This window comes from Nycticebus coucang, chromosome 2, assembly GCF_027406575.1.
Source record: "Nycticebus coucang isolate mNycCou1 chromosome 2, mNycCou1.pri, whole genome shotgun sequence".
Taxonomy (NCBI): domain Eukaryota; kingdom Metazoa; phylum Chordata; class Mammalia; order Primates; family Lorisidae; genus Nycticebus; species Nycticebus coucang.
The window spans coordinates 118171464-118191062 of record NC_069781.1 but is presented as its reverse complement, the minus strand read 5'-3'; the positions used below and the strand labels follow the sequence as shown (position 1 = coordinate 118191062).

Below are 19599 nucleotides of genomic sequence, written 5' to 3'. Positions count from 1 at the left end.
AGCGCTAGGATTACAGGAGTGAGCCACCACACCGGCCCGCCCTAGGAAGTAGGTTTTAACACAATTCCAGTGGGGCAAGCCCAAGCTTGGAACCTGGTGGTCTGCCCCACTGTCAGCTGCCTTCCTACTTCCTTGCCTCTGCTCGCCTGTGTTATTGAAAATCCGGTTACTTGTTCTCAAGACTGCATGAGAGAAAACAAGTTTTGTTTTTTTTTTTTGAGAGAGAGCCTCAAGCTGTCACACTGGGTAGAGCGCCATAGCATCACAGCCCACAGCAGCCTAACTCCTGGGCTCAAGCGATTCTCCTGCCTCCGCCTCCCAAGTAGCTGGGACTACAAGCACCTGTCACAATGCCCAGCTATTTTTTGGTTGCATTGTTGTTTGGCGGGCCCAGGCTGGATTTGAACCCACCAGCTCAGGTGTATGTGGCTGGCGCCTTAGCTACTTGAGCCACAGACGCTGAGCTAAAAACAAGTAGTTTTTGAGAAGAAGGAAAGAAAAATTTATTACTTTGCCAGCAAAGGTGGGAATATAGTAGACTGAGACTGTTTGTCTCAAAATACTCATTTTTCCTGAAGGAGAAACACAGAGCTTTTAAAGGGGAGGATCTATTGTCATTCAACTACAGTTAATGTCCCATCTCTGCTGAATACAAAAAACTGTGACCTCTGCCCACCTGGGAGGCCTCTGTGCACCTAGCTGGCCTCCAGACTCACCTGTGGTGCAGAGAACAAAAGACATTTCCCTGCTTCTTCCTGACAACCACAGCCAGAGGCAAGGATACAGGCCTCAGTTTCCTAAAAGCGGTTTAAAGAGACAAAATATTTTTACCATTTTTTCAGGCCATTTCTTCGTTGCATATTTCCTACTCTCAAATTTAAACTTCCCTATCCATGGGAGGAAGGGTGGCTGCTCTGTTACACAGGCTTTGAGGGTGGGGGCCCCATCCCAGGCACCAACCCCTCAGAGAGCAGCTGGCCCTGGTGGCTCCCGGGTGGGAGACCTGGAGGAGAGAATCCATGGAAATGCGCCTTGGGGCTTCTCCTAAATCCATCAGGACATTCCTGATTAGCCATCCTGGCCAGCTGGCTTGCTAGGGCCAAACGACCTCACCGCAGGAGGCCTCCGTGGAAATCGGCAGCCGCCCCTAATCCTGGCTGTAATCCTCTGGCAGCAGCGGTGGGGCTCCAAGCTCCTGGGCCCCCCGCCAGGCGCGCCTACAGAGACTTCACGGGAGCCGGTGACACACTAACACGCCCAGCGCAGGCCTCCCAGAGGTCTATTCTCTGGGCTGGGAGCTGCGCCAAGGCCCTGATATCCAAGGTGGTCCCGTCTGGCAGCCTGGCCCGCGAGTGGGTTCCCTTTTGTATTGGGGCTGAGGGTCCCGTCTGCCCTCCGTGGGACCTGCTCCCACCCACCCTGCTGGCCTCGGCCTACCCGCACGTGTCTTGAGAGGCACCTCAGCCCACTTGCCGCCCCTGGCCCTGTTGATTCTTTGTGGAGTCAGCGGTCTAAGGGACACTAGTTTAGGGTGTTTCCTGATGCTGGGATGGAGGACCCTGAAGGCGCATCCAGTTGCTCTTGGTGACTGTGGGGCCCAGGCCTCAATCTCCCCACTTGTAGGATGGAGGTTGCTGTTCACTGCATGCTGCAGCGCCTCAGTTTGTCCAAAGGTATGCTGGGGTGGGACGAGGCTGTCCATGGTGGACGGCGCGAGCCTCAGTTTCCCCTGCAGGATGGGGACAAGAGTCCACTGGGTGCAGCCCAGGCCTGTTTCCTCAGCTGTAGGGTATGGGTAGCTGTACACTGTACATGGCCTGGGCCTCAATTTCCCTATTCTTGTAGTGAGGACAGGGGAACACGGTTGGGCTTTGGAGTTTCGGGAGAATAAAAGACTCTCTGGGACGCGTTGCAGCCACCACCTCCTGGCGCGGCGATTTGGGAGTAAATGCTCAGTTTGAATCCTACTTGTTGGCCATATGCCCACAAGCATGATGGAGCCTTGCAGGTTTTTTGCCCAACTCCAAGATGGCAGGCACCTCCCTTTGCCCTCATGCCTCAGGCGGGCGTGTCCCCGCCAGATTGCAAGATGGCGGCAGCCTGGGGTAAGCACGCTTCCCGTAGCCTGACTCGCCACGTACCCACTCTCAAGATGGCTTCTCCCCGCAAAGCCACGCGCCGGACGGCGGCTCCCTCACTAGCTCAACGCCGTCACGTGCTCCCATCCTTTCTTCCCTCCCCCGATTACGCAGGCCGTTTCCGTCTTCAGCCTTGACGTACAGCGGCCTTCTCCAGTATGGTCGCGTTACTTTTCTTAGACCCGCCCCCACTCTGCCTTCTGGCCATTGGCAGGCTCAGATGGGAACTCGCGAGGCTTGTCCCGCCCCCAGCCTCGGAGGGAGCCAATGGGAAGCGCTCGCGGGGGACGTGTGCGGGCGTCTCCGCCATCTTGTGAGTCTATAACTCGGAGCCGTTGGGTCGGTTCCTGCTATTCCAGCGCCTCCACTCCGTCCCCCGCGGGTCCGCTTGGTGTGCCATGGACGGGTGAGTCGTCCCGCGCCCACCGCTATTATGCGCTGCCGCGGTTCTGTCCCCGCTGCCGCCTGGCCGATTACGCCGCCGTACGGGTCTGAGAGACTGTGGGGCCCGCCCCTCCCCCTCCGCCACGCGCGGGAACTGGGCGGCGGGGTCTGGCAGCGCCGGGGGCTGGAAAGGACCCTTGCTGAGCCTACACGGCCTCACGCACCCCTGCGCCGGCCCACGCGCGCGGCCTCCGGCGCCCCTCGCTGTCCCCTCCCGCCTGGCTCTCGCGCGCCCCTTTGGCCCTTCCCGCTTCCCGTTCGCGCCTCGCGCGCTTGCGCGCCCAGCCGCGCGCCCAGTGGGCTCCCAACGCGCGTGCGCGGCTCAGCGGGGACGCGCGCCTTTCCCGCCGCGCGGACCTTGCCCGCGCTCCGCTGGCCCCACGGAATAACGTGTAGAGTTGGGCAGGAGAGCGGAATTCACAGATCCGCGAAGAAGGAAACTGGCTGGCTGCGTCCCCACCCTGCGCCTCCTGGTCTTTTTCTGGGAGGCGCGAGTCCGTTTCCTGCCGCGCGGCTCCGAAGCTGCCGGCCTAGCCCGGGCGCGCCCGGGATGTGGGGAGATCCCTGGGGGTCACGTGCGCTCCGGCCTCGGGGACCTACAGGGTAGATTCTGGGCGGAATTCGATCTCTGTTGTGAGGGGACACGCTGTCTCAGACTGCCTCTCTTTCGGGGAGGGGGCCCTCTCTGGGAAATATCTCCCCAGACTCCCAAGTAGGGTGCGACAAGTGGGTGGCTTGGGGCCCTGTGAGGAGGTCTTCAGAGGCGGCTGGTTATCCTGACTTTTTGGCCAAGTTCTTTGCGTTTTGCCTCTCACGGGAGGGCAGGGACGAGGTTGTGCCGGCCCCGAGCGCGGCCCTCGGCGGTGCCTCCTTCCGCCGCCGGGCTCAGCAGAGAGCCGGTCGTTGGGAGCCTTCCCCTAGGGCTTGGCTTGGAAGAAAGGCCATTTTATGTGAAGCACTTCCTGTGTCGCAGGACCTCCCTGGGAATAGGAAGCAGGAGATCCTGGCTGGAGATGCTTTGCATTCTTTCAGTTTTTCCTTGGCTTGATAACTTTTACAGTTCTGCTAATATATAGTCTGTAGACTTTCACATTGTAGTTTAGAGCGGAAGCCCTTGCAATGTATCTGCATTCTAGGGGTAGAATGCACAGGAGCAGGGAGCCCTGCAGATGGCAGGGCAAGGTTAAGGCTCCAGGCTTTTGAGCCCCCACACCTTAGTCTCGTCAGCGCTGTGAACTGCCCTCCCTGAAGGCGGGAGGAAGTTGAGAATACCTGGGACAGCCTTGCGGGAAACTGGGCAGGTGCAAGTGTGCGCCTGGTTCCTTTGAGGGGGGTCCCTCCTGGACATCCTGAGGTCATTTAGGGCCTTGCCATGGGTCAGCCCTTATAAAGTTTAGTATTTTGCTCTAGGAACTGACCCACGGTTGATGTGTGAGTGGCTCCGGTGACTCTGGGACAAGAATGTCTTCTCACTGCTGTCCCTGGTTTCCTGAGGAGAGGAGAAAGTCCAGTTGGGTGGAGCCAGGGTTGATTAGTAACTTGGGTTGTATTCTGGCAAGTCTGTTAATTTTAACTGATCATTTCAGCTGCCACCCCCGTCCTTCCTTAGTGGATTGAGGTCCACTATTATGTTGAGAGTCACCTTCTGGAGGGAGCACCCTACCCCGCCCCCACCCAGGTCAAAGCTCTGCCTGGGGCTTGTGGATTTGCCTTCTCTGTTTTTCCTAGGCTTTCCAGTTTTATAGAAATCATACAACAGCCCTTAAAATTTAACAACAAGCATCTAGCATCCCTCCTGGACCTTTTGAAGGAGTATCTTTTGTCTTTGGACTTTGGGTGCCTCAGGCTCCTGAGGAGCCTGGGATTCCTCCTGCTGGGAGGGATAGGCACTAAAGGACAGTGGTGGCCCCTTTTCAAGTTGAAGTTAAGTGTATAGCTCACTTCCCTGCTCTTCTGAGCTTTCTGGCTAGTGGGGGTCCCTGTGCAGCCAGAAGGAGTCTCCCTGCTGCTGCGGTGGTGTCTGGTGGGGGCAACCTCCTGGCTCTCCTGGCCCCGAGACAGGCTGGTCCTTCCAGGCCTCTTCCTGCCTGCTGAGTGGCGTACCTTGCTAACGTTTTCTCCTTTTCTCTCTCTCTCTACAGCATTGTCCCAGATATAGCAGTTGGTACAAAGGTAGGCACTTCTAACTTTGCTTCTTGGTTATGCTCGCTGGGCCTTGTCCCCTTCTCTGCTGTTTTAGACCAGAAGGCACTATTTGACTCCTGAAGGGACACTCCCAGTCAGTTTACCATTTGGACTTGGGTGGTAGGATTTACAGGCCAGGAGCTCTCAAAAACATAAAAGGTTTGAGCCCTGTCAGCATCAAGTTGTACAGTTCCAGGCTGTCATGGGAGTTTCCAGTGGTTAGAATTGGTGGCTGGGCCCTCAATTCAGAATCTGTCCTCTTCCCTTTACCTCCACAAGCCTTAGTTTCGAACTACTTCTGTCCTGAAATTGAGATGCAAGAATGCTCCCTAATTTAAGTAGGATGTTCAATTTCTTTAGGCTGCTGAGGAGACTTTCTTTTGATTTTGATAGGAAGAGTTACCCACTGTGTGGCAGGGGAATTGGGTCAGACCCTGGACATTTTATGGGGTGGGGATGGGAGGGGGAGAGTGAGGGGATCTGGGGCATGTAGTTGTTGCTTTTTTTTTTAAATTCTGAGTGGCTTTTAACAGTATTGTGACTCAGGGTGACAGTAAATTGACAAAAGTGTTTTTTGTAGTGAAGGAAATGGTGATGCTGTGGTTGAACTTTAAAATCCAGAGTTGGGGTGGAGGGGGCAGTCTGTTCTCCCCTGTGAGGTAGGAGGTCAGGACATCTTTGTCAGCCTGTGGTTTTGTTTTTCTCTCTCCCAGGTGAGGACCAGACTTTGTGCATTTGATGAAAGGGGGTCAAAACCTGGTGTGTAAAGTCCAGGAAGGCCTGGGTTTCCTCCAGCAGGACGTGTGCCTTGGTCCTTGGCTGGCCAGCTGCAGGTGCTGGTTAGCTGGTTAACCACTCAGTCCAGTCTTCATGGCAGTTGCCATACCTGCCTGTTCCAGCTATAGTTATGATTTGGGCGAGGGGACTCCCCACCTTCAGGGTCTGTCTCCTGAGCCTCTGCAGGGTGAGCCTAATATGGGTTTTCTGAGTAAATATGGCAGGGGATTTCTGGTCAGTCATTGGAGCCTGGGCCAGGTTTCAGGTTTTCCTAAGTGGGACCTGCTTGCTGCCTTTACAGGCGCAGACACTGCCTGCCCGATCTTCCTGGAGATAAAACCTGTTTGTTCAGTGTTGGGAGGAGGGAGAGGGACTTTCATCTGAAGTACTTGTAACAATCACTGAATATGTCTGGCTTGCAAATAATCCTCTTTCTGGCTTCTGTGGGAGCAACTTTCCGGCTGGATCAACTCTCACACCAGGGGCTATCTTTGGAGCCCCTCCCCTCCAGTTGCCAGGGTCTTGTTGGTTGGGTGTGGAGGCACTACCTGGACAGGATAGGAAGAGGGAGGCTGTGTCACCTGGAGGGTTGGTCCCCTGGGCAACACAGCCCTTTTCAGACCCTGGCCAGAGGGCTGGTGGTTGGGTCTGTGCCCAGAGCTGTTCTGGGCACCCAGCTGTCCCCATCACTTGGCCTCCATTATCTTTCACCCCAAGATTAGAAGACACTCCTGCTGTAAACAGGAAGAAGGTTGAAGATGCCTAACTAGGCCTTATCAGTCTGTAGGCCTTAACATTTTTTTTTTTTTATTTTTACTTTTTTTTTTTTTTTGAGATAGTTTTAACTTTTTTTTTATTGTTAAATCATAGCTATGTACATTAGTGCAATCAAGGGGTACAATGTGCTGGTTTCATATACAATCTGAAATATTCTCATCACACTGTTCAACGTAGCCTTCATGGCATTTTCTTAGTTATTGTATGTAGACATTTGTATTCTGCCTTTAGTAAAGTTTCGCCTGTACCCATTCTAAGATGCACCATAGGTGTGGCCCCACCCATTACCCTCTTTTCCCCTTCCTTGGTGAGACAGTTTAACTTTATCACCCTCAGTAGAGAGCTGGAGTCACAGCTCACAGCAACCTCCAACTCCTGGGCTTAGGCGATTCTCTTGCCTCAGCTTCCCGAGCTGGGACTACAGGTGCCTGCCACAAGGCCTGGCTGGTTTTTTTTTTTGTTTGTTTGTTTTGTTTTTTTTGTAGAGACAGAGTTTCACTTTATGGCCCTTGGTAGAGTGCCATGGCATCACACAGCTCACAGCAACCTCCAACTCCTGGGCTTAAGCGATTCTCCTGCCTCAGCCTCCCTAGTAGCTGGGACTACAGACGTCCGCCACAACACCCAGCTATTTTTTTTTTGTTGTTGTTGCAGTTCGCCCGGGGCCGGGTTTGAACCCGCCACCCTCGGTATATGGGGCCGGCACCTTACTCACTGAGCCACAGGCGCTGCCTTTCTTTCTGTCTGTCTTTCTTTCTTTCGAAACAGAGTATTAACTCTGTGTGTGTCCTGAGTAGAGTGCTATGGTGTCATAGCTCACAGCAGTCCAACCTCAAACTCCTGGGCTCAAGTGATCTCTTGTATCAGCCTCCCAAGTCTTTCTCTTGCTCAGGCTGATCTCAAGCAACCCACTTGCCTTGCCCTACCACCTACCAGAGTGCTGGGATTATAAGTGTGAACCACCATTCATTTTGTAGGCCTTTAGCAGGTGATTGAAAAGTGAGGACCTTGTTAATGCTTGGGCAAGTTCAGGCCACATGACAGGCAGAGACTCTCCTGCCATACCTGGCCAGCCTTAAGGCAGTTGGACGGCACCCCTGAGCCTCCCATCTGTTTCGGCTGCCCTTTGTTGGCTTGTGTCCCCTGCAGGGCTCTGGGTATCCCCATGTTGCAGGGAGCTGCTCAGCTAACTGCATCTGTGTTGTCTTCCTGTGGGCATGGAGTTTGCCTGCCACAGACAGTTGTGGGCATGCCAGGCCATTTGCCCATGGGAACATGATTAGAGCTTCAGGCAGGCGGCCAAAAATACGCTTCAAGGAAATTCTGGCACCGCCTGCTACTCCAGTCAAAGACACAGCCAAGATGTCCTTTTTAAGGTCTGTGCAGTCAGCACATGGGAACCGCATGGGTGCCTGGCACCTATCCAGCTTGGGGAGGACCAGCTCTGATACCCCAGATGAGGAGCTCTGGGCTCCTACAGCCTCTGAGCAGGAAGGGGGCAGAAATGACTTCCAGTGGATGCTGGGAAGGCCCTGAGGCAAAGCTTTGCCTCTCAGGTGCCCTGCCTGTGCTGGGCAAACCTGCCATTCTGATCACCTGGCTTCCCTGTGAGGATGTTGGTGCTGATGGCCACCTTACTGCTCCTGCAGTTCCTGTGAACCCCCTTGTATAGCTGAGACCCCTGGATTTATAGACGTGAGGCATAGACATGAGGGCTTTGTCCGTGATCTGTGTTTATTCTTTGGCCCTGAAACTGGGAATGCATTGGTGCCCTTTGGGCACAGAGTCAGCAAGGGTGTGAGAAGCCTCCCGCTCCAAGCCCTTGTACCTTTTTTTTTTTTGGCCGGGGCTGGGTTTGAACCCACCACCTCCGGCATATGGGACTGGCGCCCTACTCCTTGAGCCACAGGCGCCGCCCTATACCTTTTTTTTTTTTTTTTTTTAAGACAAGAGTCTCACCATGTTGCTCTCAGTAGAGTGCTGTGGCATCACAGCTCACAGCAACCTCAAATTTCAAATTCCTGGGCTTAATTCTCTTGCCTCAGCCTCCCAAGTAGTTGGGACTACAGGCACCTACCACAGTGCCTGGCTATTTTTTTGTTGCAGTTGTCATTGTTTAGTTGGCCTGGCCCAAGTTCAAACCAGCCAGCCCCATTGTATGTGGCTGGCATCCTAGCTGCTGAGCTACAGGTGCCGAGCCTCTTGCAGTTTCTTACTTGCTCATTCTGTGCAGCATGGGCACTTGTAGGATTTACCTTGGGGCCTGTGAGGGCTGCTGGGTCCTGGATTGTCTGGCCTCAAGTTTGAGTTCAGGGGCTTACCCACTCTTTAGGTCATTCCATCTGTGTACCTGGCCTCCTGCAGTACAGTGGGTTGGAGGCATGAAGGAGCCCCAGGGTCTTTGGATAGGGTTCTGGGAGAGCACACCCACATCCTTGCCTGGCCTGGACATGAGATCTGTGCATGGGGAGGAAGCTGGTTGGTCTGTCTTGTCCAGCCTGGGGTATTGGAGCTGAGGTCCTGTGGGAGGCCATGGTGACCTTGCCTGCATACTAGTTTCTCTTCACATGATTCTGTTTGAAGGGTGGGGTTGGGGGGGTCTTACTTGATGCCCAGAGATGGAAGCCCTTCCTCTGCTTCCTGAGATGGTTCCTGTCCCAGGTAACCAGGAACACAGTCTTGAGTGGCTTGTGGGATGGGAGCTATCATTGGGGTGCCTGGGGCCTAATCCCTGTCTAATGCTTGCAGTGTCTGTTAAGTTCTTGTGCTTCAGGGTCCTTAGACCTGAGTTTTTGTTTTCTGTGTAACTAAGGACTGTTACCAACATCTTCTCCAGTTTCACTTTTTGAATAAACTTCAAGACACAGCGGGACGAGAGTCTGTTTCCTAAGCCCAGGGTCAATGTCCTAGTGTACTTTTTCTTAGGGCTGATTCAGTTAGATGGAAGCTAATGAGTTTGCAAATTGTTTTTGGAAAGAAAATGGAGGAGTCAAAAGTCATGGTGGGAGGGCATTGTCACTCGTCCCCATTTACGACTGACCCTGAATTGAGTGGGACACCTTCCTGTCTGTTACTGGATAGCGCCACCCGCTGCATAAAGAGGTAGTGTTTCTAGTCTCTGAAAGTGTGCTGAGGTCCAGGGTCAGGTTTCCTTAGGGGGTTGGAAAATAGGACAAGCTTTTGTGGGGTGGAGAGTGAGGGTGGTGTTTTGGCTTTGTTCCAGCTGCCAGTCTGGATGTGTAGGGCCCTGCTGAGCTCTTCTGGGCAGAAATGTAGGGAGGCTAGCTCCACAGAGGGGGTCCCCAGCCCCAGCCCTGCATCGAGGGCAGCCAGCAGCTTAATCTTCGGCCACTTCCATGGATATGGGAATGGTGTATCAAAGCCCTGTAGGTGACAACCTCCCAACCCTAAGCTGGCAGGATCTCCCAGGGTTTCAGAAATTGAACAAACAGCAGTGTCTTGGGATTGTGGGACCACTGGGTACTGGGAGTGTAGTGTGGTATAAGGTGTCTCTGGATACTGGAATGTGCTAGGGTGGGGGCCAGGCCTTTAGGCCAGGGGCTGTTATGTTGGAGGGCAGTGTGGGTGCAGATCAGGAATGTTGAGAGGACAACAAGCTACTCAAGTAGGGTCAGGGCTTGGGGGGTTATTGGAGGCAAGTGAAGTTCAACATTGTTCCTTCTTTCTTCCAGCGGGGATCTGACGAGCTTTTCTCTACTTGTGTTACTAACGGACCCTTTATCATGAGCAGCAACTCAGCCTCTGCAGGTAATGCCATGACTTGGCCTGGGCCTATAAATAGTAGCTTAAAGCCATAGCCAGAGCCCCACCTGATTTGTGGTTATTTTCCCTTATGAGTTAAGATCCTATACTGGCCACCCTAAATGGTACTTGAGTCAGTGCCACAGCTCACACCGGCCATAGCCTAACTGTGATCCAAATAAAATTTGCGCCATGGAGCATTCTCAGGGTACTGTGTGACAGTCCTTCAGTGTCTCTCTCCCCCTCCCCCCCAGCCTAGATTTAGGGGGGGACTGGGATAAACAACTAATCCTGGCAGTTTTTCTTTTCTTTCCTTTTTTTTTTTTTTTTTTTTTTTTTTTTTTTGAGACAGTCTCATTTTGTGTGTCTCGTAGTGTGCCATGACATCACAGCTCCCTGTACCCTCCAGCTCTTGGGCTTAGGCAATTCTCTTGCCTCAGTCTTCCGAGTAGCTGGGACTATAGGCGCCTGCTACAACACCCAGCTATTTTTTTGTTACAGTTTGGCCAGGGGCCAGGTTTGAACCCACCACCCTTGGTATATGGGGCCAGCGCCCTACTCACAGAGCCACAGGTGCTGCCCTTCTTTTGATATATATATATGTATTTTTTTTTTTTTTTTTTTTTGGAGACAGCTTCAAGCTATTGCCTTGGGTAGAGTGCTGTGGCACCACAACTCACAGCAACCTCCAACTCCTGGGCTCAAGCGAGTCTCCTGCCTCTGCCTCCCAAGTAGCTGGGACTACAGGCGCTTGCCACAACGCCCGGCTATTTTTTGGTTGCAGCTGTCATTGTTGTTTGGCAGGCCCAGGCTGGATTCGAACCCACCGGCTCAGGTGTATGTGGCTGGCACCTTAGCCACTTGAGCCACAGGCGCCCAGCCTCTTTTAATTTTTTTTTTTGTTGTTGTTATTGTTGGGGATTCATTGAGGGTACAATAAGCCAGGTTACACTGATTACAATTGTTAGGTAAAGTCCCACCTCTTTTAATATTTTTAATGACTGAAGCAACACCTAAAACCGCAGTTTTTGGAAGAACCACTTATTCTTGCCCATCTTGTACCTCTCGTCAAACTTGACCTTGACCTCCCATGGGGCCTTGCGTTTAAGAGCAGGGTCTCTGAAGACATCCTTGTTGACGACAGTTTTGTCCAAGGGAATGTCCACAGAGCACCTTGTGGGCGTGAGGTGATTGTAGTTATAAACTTCTACAAAAGACTTGATCTTTGATCGCTTGGCAGTCTTCTTGCCCATGGCAGCTGTCACTTTGCAGGGATAGTGGTCAATTTCAGCCACCAGAGCATGGCTGTAGGGGTGGTCTGAGGTGCCATCATCAATGTTCTTCATGATGATGGCTTTGCATCCAGAGTAGCATCTGGGCAGGACCAGCAACACTTTCCCAAGATTCATGAATTTGTCCATTTCAACAGGAACCACCAAGACCTACAGCAAAAGTTTTGGGGTTTTTTGAGACAATGTCTCAACTCACTTTGCCCTGGGTAGAGTGTGGAGATGTCATAGTTCATATTATCCTTAAATTCTTGGGCTCAAACTCTTTAAGTAGCGGGGACTACTGGCACCCTCCACAACACCTGGCCGGGTTATTTACTTTTTTGAGACAGAGTGCCCAGGTGTCGTCATAGCTCACAGCAACCTTAGACTCATGGTCTCAAGTGATTGATTTCTTTTGCCTCAGCCTCCCAAGTAGCTGAGAGGCAAATTTTTCTATTTTTATTTATTTATTTTTAGAGACAGAGTCTCACTTTATTGCCCTCTGTAGACTGTTGTGGCATCACAGCCCCCTCCAACTCCTGGGCTTAGGCGATTCTCTTGCCTCGGCCTCCTGAGTAGCTGGGACTACAGGCACCTGCCACAACGCCCGGCTATTTTTTGTGACATACCGCTTGGTTGGGAGAACTGTCAGTCTTGAGCTCCTTGTGATTAGAGAACTGGATGTAGATGGGCTGGCCACGTAGCACAGGAGTCACTGAGGTATAGTAGTTGACCATGCCACCCTCGGTATATGGGGCCAGTGTTCTACCTACTGAGCCACAGGCACCGCCCAATTTTTCAGTTTTTAGTAGAGATGGGGGTCTTACTTTTGCTCAGGCTGGTCTCAAACTACTGAGCTGAAGTAATCCACCTATCTAAGCCTCTTAGAATGCTGGGATTATAGGTATGAGTGACCATGTCTGGCCTAACCCTGGCAGTTTTGACTTGAGCCTCTGGGTTCCCACGCAGCTCCTTGGGATCCTGGGTGACACTGGGAGGACAGAAGCAGCTTCCCTGCCTCCTTGGGGGGACATGTGGCTTCGTAGGTCTCACCCCAGCCCCTCTTTTCAGCAAATGGAAATGACAGTAAGAAGTTCAAAGGTGACAACAGAAGTGCTGGCGTACCCTCCAGAGTGATCCACATCCGCAAACTCCCAAGTGACGTCACTGAGGGAGAAGTCATCTCCCTAGGGCTGCCCTTCGGGAAGGTGACCAACCTCCTAATGCTGAAAGGGAAGAACCAGGTATCTGCTGCCCTGGCAAGCCTGGTTCCTTCACTGTGAGCTGTGGGCAGGCATGGGTGGCTTGTCCCAAGGCTCTGGCCTGCTCACAGCCTCTCCCACAGGCCTTCATTGAGATGAATACTGAAGAGGCTGCCAACACCATGGTCAACTACTATACCTCAGTGACTCCTGTGCTACGTGGCCAGCCCATCTACATCCAGTTCTCCAATCACAAGGAGCTCAAGACTGACAGTTCTCCCAACCAAGCGGTATGTCACCTAGGGATAGGGGTCCCAGTAGCCAAAGAGGCCATGTGGGTGGGCTGGGCCCTGCCGGTATGGGGACTCATGGCAATGCTTCCTACAGCGGGCCCAGGCAGCCTTGCAGGCAGTGAACTCAGTCCAGTCAGGAAATCTGGCTTTGGCTGCCTCAGCTGCTGCTGTGGATGCAGGGATGGCAATGGCTGGCCAGAGCCCTGTGCTCAGGATCATTGTGGAGAACCTTTTCTACCCTGTGACCCTGGATGTGCTCCACCAGGTGAGCTGGTCGGGTCCAGATGTTGGTGGTGGCAGAGCACCCACCTTGGGGTGGCTGGGCTGATGGGTGCTGAGTAGGAGCTCATGGCTGTCGCTTGGGCATTGTAGATCTTCTCCAAGTTTGGCACAGTTCTGAAAATCATCACCTTTACCAAGAACAACCAGTTCCAAGCACTGCTGCAGTATGCAGACCCCGTGAGCGCCCAGCACGCCAAGTTGGTGAGTGGGAATTCCTGGGACACCTTCCCTGGGACCTGGCTATGGCTTACCCAGCCCCTCCTTGCAGTCCTTGGATGGGCAGAACATCTACAATGCCTGCTGCACTCTGCGTATCGACTTCTCCAAGCTCACCAGTCTAAATGTCAAATACAACAACGATAAGAGCCGGGACTATACTCGCCCAGATCTGCCCTCTGGGGATAGTCAGCCCTCGCTGGACCAGACCATGGCTGCCGCCTTCGGTACGATGCTGCCTAGTGTGGCACTGAATGTGTACAGAAAGATGCATAAAGGGTTACTCTGAGTCAGTCTTCTGAGCAACTCGGGGACCTGGCTACCCAAAGCTGGGCACCTAGGCTGCATGTGCAGGGGACAGGCTGCATCGCTCAGTCTAGGTGGCCCCGGTGGCGTGTGGCCCTGGGCTCTGCACCCAGGAAGACTTGGCTCCTGCGTTCCTTGCACGGCCAGCACAACACAGTCCAGTGCACCCCCATGTCTGGACACATGGCTCCCTATCCCCCCACAGAGCAGCGGATCTGCCCGCGAAGGCTCTTCTGGGGGGTTGCCCACCAGCCGGGTTTGGGGCTCACCCAACACGCACGGCGCTTGCTCGCGGTGGAGGTTGTGGGTGCAATGATTAGTGTCTCATTTATTTCTAGGTGCACCTGGTATAATCTCAGCCTCTCCGTATGCAGGAGCTGGTTTCCCTCCCACCTTTGCCATTCCTCAAGCTGCAGGTATTCAAACACTTGATCTTGATCCCCCACAGCTGATCTGCATGTCCACACCACCTTTCCAAGTAGCTCGCTTCCATGGGCAGCCAGTGTGGGCTGGCTGGCCTCTCTGGCCATGGGCCTTTCCCGGGAGAGGGGCAGTCAACACAGGACACCTGCTCCACAGAGGAAGCTTGTACAGGGCAGGCAGAGCAGGGCTGTAAAGCTCAGGTATCGGACATTGGTGTTGGCAAGAAGCCACTAACTGCACAGTCTTTGTGGTCTGGTTCCCTTCAAGCACTTCCGGGGCGAGCTCGAGGACCGACAGTGGTTGGAGGGATGTGTCCCTAGTAGATTGAATGAGTGCCTGGTAAGCGAGTGTCCTCCCAGGCTGAGCAGCATGAGCCAGCGGCAGCAGCGGGCACATGTGTGCGTGGCCAGTGCCTTCCCGCTTCCCTTCTGGGCTGGGCAACCCGCCCAAGTGCTGACCATGGACGGAGCAGTGTGGGCCCGTCCTGTGTGCCTCATCTGCATGGAGGAATTGGCACCGGCATGCGCACGGCCGGGCGCATCCCAGGACAGGCCCTGCTTGCAGAGGGCCTGTGTCTGCATAAATGGAACTGGAGCTTTTTTGTGCTGTCTGGGCGCATGCAGATGGGTCCAACCCCAGCACAGTGTACATGCTGTGTGAGGAGAGGTGGGTATGCTGGTGCAGGAGCCAGTTGGCTGTGCCAGGAATACCCTACAGGCACACTGGGTAGAGCCAGAGGCGCCTCCCGTCTTGGTTCCTTTATGCATGAGGACGGGAAAATGTCTGTTCTCCCTCTTGGTGGTAAAATGAGGGCATTGCTGCTCATTTCCTGACTGCCTCTTCGTTTGCAGGCCTTTCTGTTCCTAATGTTCATGGAGCCCTAGCCCCCTTGGCCATTCCATCGGCAGCGGCGGCGGCGGCGGCGGCAGGCCGGATTGCTATCCCAGGCCTGGCAGGGGCTGGAAACTCTGTCTTGCTGGTCAGCAACCTCAATCCCGAGGTATGTGGGTATCTTCTTGCAGGCTGTTTCCCAGAGAAAGCACGCAGGGGTCGTTGTGCTTGGTCTTGGGTCTTACTGGCCATGCTGGAGAGCAGGTGTGGCCTCTGGGTCAGCCGCAAGTGCCTGCCACATCGGTCCTGGATCAGCGCTGTTCTCCCTACTGTGTCTACAGTCGTGTCCCATGCAGCACACTCTGCTGACATCACTCACATATATTCTCCTTTCCCAAGATTGCTTTGAGTTTTCCTGTTTTCTTTAACAACTTGATTTGCATTTTCCAATTCTATAGTAATTCAGAGTTGACATTTTTCATTGTCCATGGCAATCAAAAAATCATTCAGAGCCAAGCAGGGTACAGTTTAGAGACCCAGTGTGTGTTCTGCTTCTCTGGACCTGCTTGGGCGCAGACAGCCCTTGGACAGCAGATGCACATGTCAGCTTTCTGTATTTGTCAGAGTGGCTAAATTTGGCTCAGAGAGCTTGGATGAGATAAAGGCTCAGAATATTTAACTCTTCATTGATGGAATTAACATTTAATCAACATTTCAGACTTCTTTTATCTGACAATTCCTGTGACTTTCTCTTGAGGCTTCCAGGTAGGGTGGTACTCACCTCCCACCCACTCTTGCCTCCTTGTCATGAGCTTGTCACTATCCATCCAGCTTGTCCTGAGTTAGATTACTCCTAGTGAAGCCGTCAACTAACAGACTCAAAACTCCACTTCATTGCCTGTGTAATCGTGGTTAGAGAACTTAATCTATACCACAGCCGCAGGGGACCGCACTGTCACCTGGCCCAGCAGGGTGCATCAGCCCTGCACCACCATGAGGTGAGGTTGAGCTTCTCTGGCTCTAACCTGGAGTGGGATTGGGCTGCCCCCTGGGGGCAGCTGTGCTCCTTTCAGATTGGGGAGTGGTGTGGAATTTGGCCTTTCTGGAAGACCACTGGGGCAGTATTGTCTCCTGCGTGCTGTGTGAGTGAAGATGCTTTTCTTTTATTGTGTTTCTTGAGGTAAACCTGATAACTTGTAATGTGTGTAGAGCGTGACTGATGGACACTACTTGATTTTCTTATGTATTTACTGACCTGTGTTTTTTTGCTACTTTTTTTTCTTTTCTCCCCTTCCCCTTTCCCTATTTTTTTTCTTGCCCTGATCCGGAATTTCTTTGCCAACTGACTGCACGGTACTTCTGCTTCCTGTTGTTGCTTGAAACAAAACAAAAACATAAATAAATAAAAAACAAAAATTCCCCCTCAAACCCTGCTCTCCGGAAACCAACCTGCCCTTGAATATTAACATCCTGACAACTTCATCATCCATCAACCACTGCACGCCTGCGGGGACTGTCTTCCTCGTGGTGGACGATTGGCAACTCGCCCCCCTTGACCTCTCCCTCTCCCCTGTCCCTCCGCTGCCTTGCTCTGCTGTTCTCTAAAGAGAGTCACACCCCAAAGCCTCTTTATTCTTTTCGGTATGTTATCATTCACACTTTTATTACCTTGTTTTCATTTAATTGAGGTTATTTTTTTATGCCCTGAGATGTACTATGAGTTTGCAGTTCGGCATTCTGATGCTCACTGGCATTCTGCCTCATTACATGGTTTGCTTCCGGTTTGCATATTTTATTTTGCTCCCTTAGATAAGCATGGTTTATCACCCTGCATGCTTTTCAGAGAGTTAAACATGTGGGTAGCATGCGAAAGTGATCATTCTTTGGCAGTTTATCTGTCCCTGGAGTTTATATGACTTTTGCTGAACTCATTTGCTCCTGTTAATGTGCCCAGTGGCTGCTAGATGCAGGCTCCCCAGTGGCAGAATAAGCAAACCCGCTAGGGCTGAGCCAAGCATTGTTGGGGTGCGCAAGGTCTAGGAGGGATAGACGGGGAGAAGGGCGTGTGTCAGCTGGGACTCAGAGGCTCCCTCATCCCTGGACTTTTGAAGGCGTTTACGGTGACGTGCAGAGGGTGAAGATCCTGTTCAACAAAAAGGAAAATGCCCTGGTGCAGATGGCTGATGCGAACCAGGCCCAGCTGGGTAAGGAGATTCCAAGGGTCAAACAGGCATGGTGCTGTGTGTCTACCTGGGCACTGGGTCATGCCTTGTCCTTTGTCCCACTGTCCCCAGCCATGAGCCACCTGAGTGGGCACAAGCTGCATGGAAAACCCATCCGAATCACACTATCTAAGCATCAGAATGTGCAGCTGCCCCGTGAGGGCCAGGAAGACCAGGGCCTCACCAAGGACTATGGCAACTCACCCCTGCACCGCTTCAAGAAGCCTGGCTCCAAGAACTTCCAGAATATCTTCCCACCCTCAGCCACCTTGCATCTCTCAAACATCCCGTGAGTCCCTGGGAGCTTGGTGTGGGTGGTTGTGACACCAAGGGCTCAAGAGCTTTCCCTTAGTCATCCTGCCATGTCAGTACTTGGCCTTCCTTGTGTTTATAGAATGCAGGTTGAGCATCCAGATGAATCTAAAACCTAAAATGTGGGCTGGGTGCAGTGGCTCATGCCTGTAATCCTAGCAGTCTGGGAGGCTGAGGCGGCTGAGCTCACAGGTTCCAGACTAGCCTGAGCCAGACTAAGTCTCTAAAAAAAAAAAATAGCTGGGTGTTATGATGGGCCCCTGTAGTCCCAGCTACTAGGGAGTCTGAGACCAGAGAATCACTTGAGCCCAAGAACTTGAGGTTGCTGCAATGCCACAGCACTCTACCAAGGGTGACAAAATGAGATTGTCTTCCCAAAAATAACCTCTAATCCTAGCACTCTGGAAGACTGAGGCCAATAATTGCTTAAGCTGAGGAGTTCGAGACTAGCCTGAGAAAGGAGTGTGAGACCCCCACCACCACCACCTCTACAAAAATAGAAAATCAGCTGTGCGAGTGCTGGTAGTCCCAGCTACTTGAAAGGCTGAGGCATGAAGATCACTTGAGCCCAAGAGTTTGAGGTTGCTATGAGCTGTGATGCCATGGCACTCCACCCAGGGTGACAAAACGAGACTGTCCTCTTTCCCCACTCCCAAAGTAAAATGTTCAGAATTCTAAAATCTGAAACTCAGATGCTCACAAGATAGGCTAATTGAGGAAACATTTGGGACCCCCCCTCCCCAGATTAATGCAAACATTCAGAAATCCAGTATACTTGTAATCCCAGGAGTTTTCAATAAGGATTACTTATGACCTGTAGTAAACTTTCTGTGTTTTAACTTAAATGAGACAAAGTCTCAATCTGTTGCCCTGGGTAGAGTGCCTTGATATCATAGCTCACAGCAACCTCCAATACTTGGGCTCAAGCGATCGTCTTGGCCTCAGTTTGTTGTATTTTTTAGTAGAGATGAGGTCTTACTTTTTGCCCAAGTTGGTTTTGAACTCGTGAGTTCAAGCAGTCCACCCATCTCTGCCTCCCAGGGTGCTAGGATTATAGGCATGAGCCACCATGTCTGGCCTGTGTTTAACTTAAGTGATAAATTTTTGTAAAACTTCTTCACAAAAGAAAATTTATTGCTTTCCACGGCTGTTTCACATTGTTGTGGATGTTCTTTGTCTTAGTTCTGGACCCCTGAAAGGCCCCAATGCTTTCTCTAGCCCCTCTGAGAGCATGGTCTGGACTAGGTCACCCTGACCTTGCATATACAGGACAGGGTGGCCCACAACTAAGTGGTCCCCACTTGCTCCCCTGTCTTCCTGCAGGCCCTCAATATCTGAGGAAGACCTCAAGATCCTTTTCTCTAGTAATGGTGGGGTCGTCAAAGGATTCAAGTTCTTCCAGTGAGTATGAGGTGGGCTGTGCTGCTGCCCTCCCCTCTGGCTTCTTGTGGTTCATCCTGACCCATGTCTTGCAGGAACGACCGCAAGATGGCCCTGATCCAGATGGGATCTGTGGAGGAGGCTGTCCAGGCCCTCATCGACCTGCACAACCATGACCTCGGTGAGAACCACCACCTGCGGGTGTCCTTCTCCAAGTCCACCATCTAGGGGTGCAGGGCCCCCACGGCCAGGCTCCCTGGTGACAACTTCCATCATTCCAGAAAAAAGCCACTTTAAAAAGCAGCTGAAGTGACCTTAACAGACCAGAGATTTTATTTTTTTAAAGAGAAAATCAGTTTACCTGTTTTTAAAAAAATTAAATCTAGTTCACCTTGCTAACCTTGTGGTGACGGTGACAGCTCAGGCTCTTGGTGACTGCAGCAAGAGTTTACTGCGCCCACCCCCACCCCCCAATGCCTGGGGCCAGACCCATGGGCTGTGCCTTGTTGGGCATGGGGCATACAGGTGGGCACCCCAGACTACAACTCGGCTTTCTCGTGCCTTAGAATCCTGCCTTCCTGCGGCTGCACAGCTACCTGTGGTGTTTGGGGGAGCTGGGGGGGGTGGGACCCACATTTCAAATAAAGGCACAGTAGCCCTGCAGGCTCCTGCCCAATCATGTGCCTGAGGCTGGCAGGTGCCCTGCACCCAGACACCCCTACCATTTAATCAAGTGACGTGATTCTCCCCCAGCCACCCAGCACCCTCCTCAAGACCCA

The 19599-nt window shown here is 52.6% G+C and overlaps 2 protein-coding genes across 6 annotated transcripts; one reads left to right on the top strand and one right to left on the bottom strand.

The window, feature by feature from the left end:
* The first annotated feature begins 2413 nt into the window (after window positions 1-2413).
* Window positions 2414-19238, top strand: PTBP1 (polypyrimidine tract binding protein 1). 5 transcript variants are annotated; one of them, XM_053581616.1, is made up of 15 exons: window positions 2414-2544; window positions 4724-4754; window positions 10013-10088; window positions 12425-12597; window positions 12699-12845; window positions 12943-13113; window positions 13221-13331; window positions 13399-13573; window positions 13991-14068; window positions 14927-15075; window positions 16514-16547; window positions 17018-17110; window positions 17201-17417; window positions 18764-18841; window positions 18916-19238. In XM_053581616.1, exons 1-15 carry the CDS (start codon window positions 2537-2539, stop codon window positions 19046-19048), a joined length of 1674 nt encoding a protein of 557 aa, XP_053437591.1. In that variant the 5' UTR covers window positions 2414-2536; the 3' UTR covers window positions 19049-19238. The 5 variants fall into 5 exon arrangements, with proteins under 5 accessions (XP_053437591.1, XP_053437595.1, XP_053437593.1 ...); XM_053581615.1 differs by lacking the exon at window positions 2414-2544 and adding an exon at window positions 2935-3185; XM_053581620.1 differs by lacking the exon at window positions 4724-4754 and having other exon boundaries at window positions 2433-2544.
* Window positions 10741-12405, bottom strand: LOC128579657 (60S ribosomal protein L27-like). The gene has a single exon (XM_053581632.1). It carries the CDS (start codon window positions 11501-11503, stop codon window positions 11096-11098), a length of 408 nt encoding a protein of 135 aa, XP_053437607.1. The 5' UTR covers window positions 11504-12405; the 3' UTR covers window positions 10741-11095.
* Window positions 19239-19599: the final 361 nt, after the last annotated feature.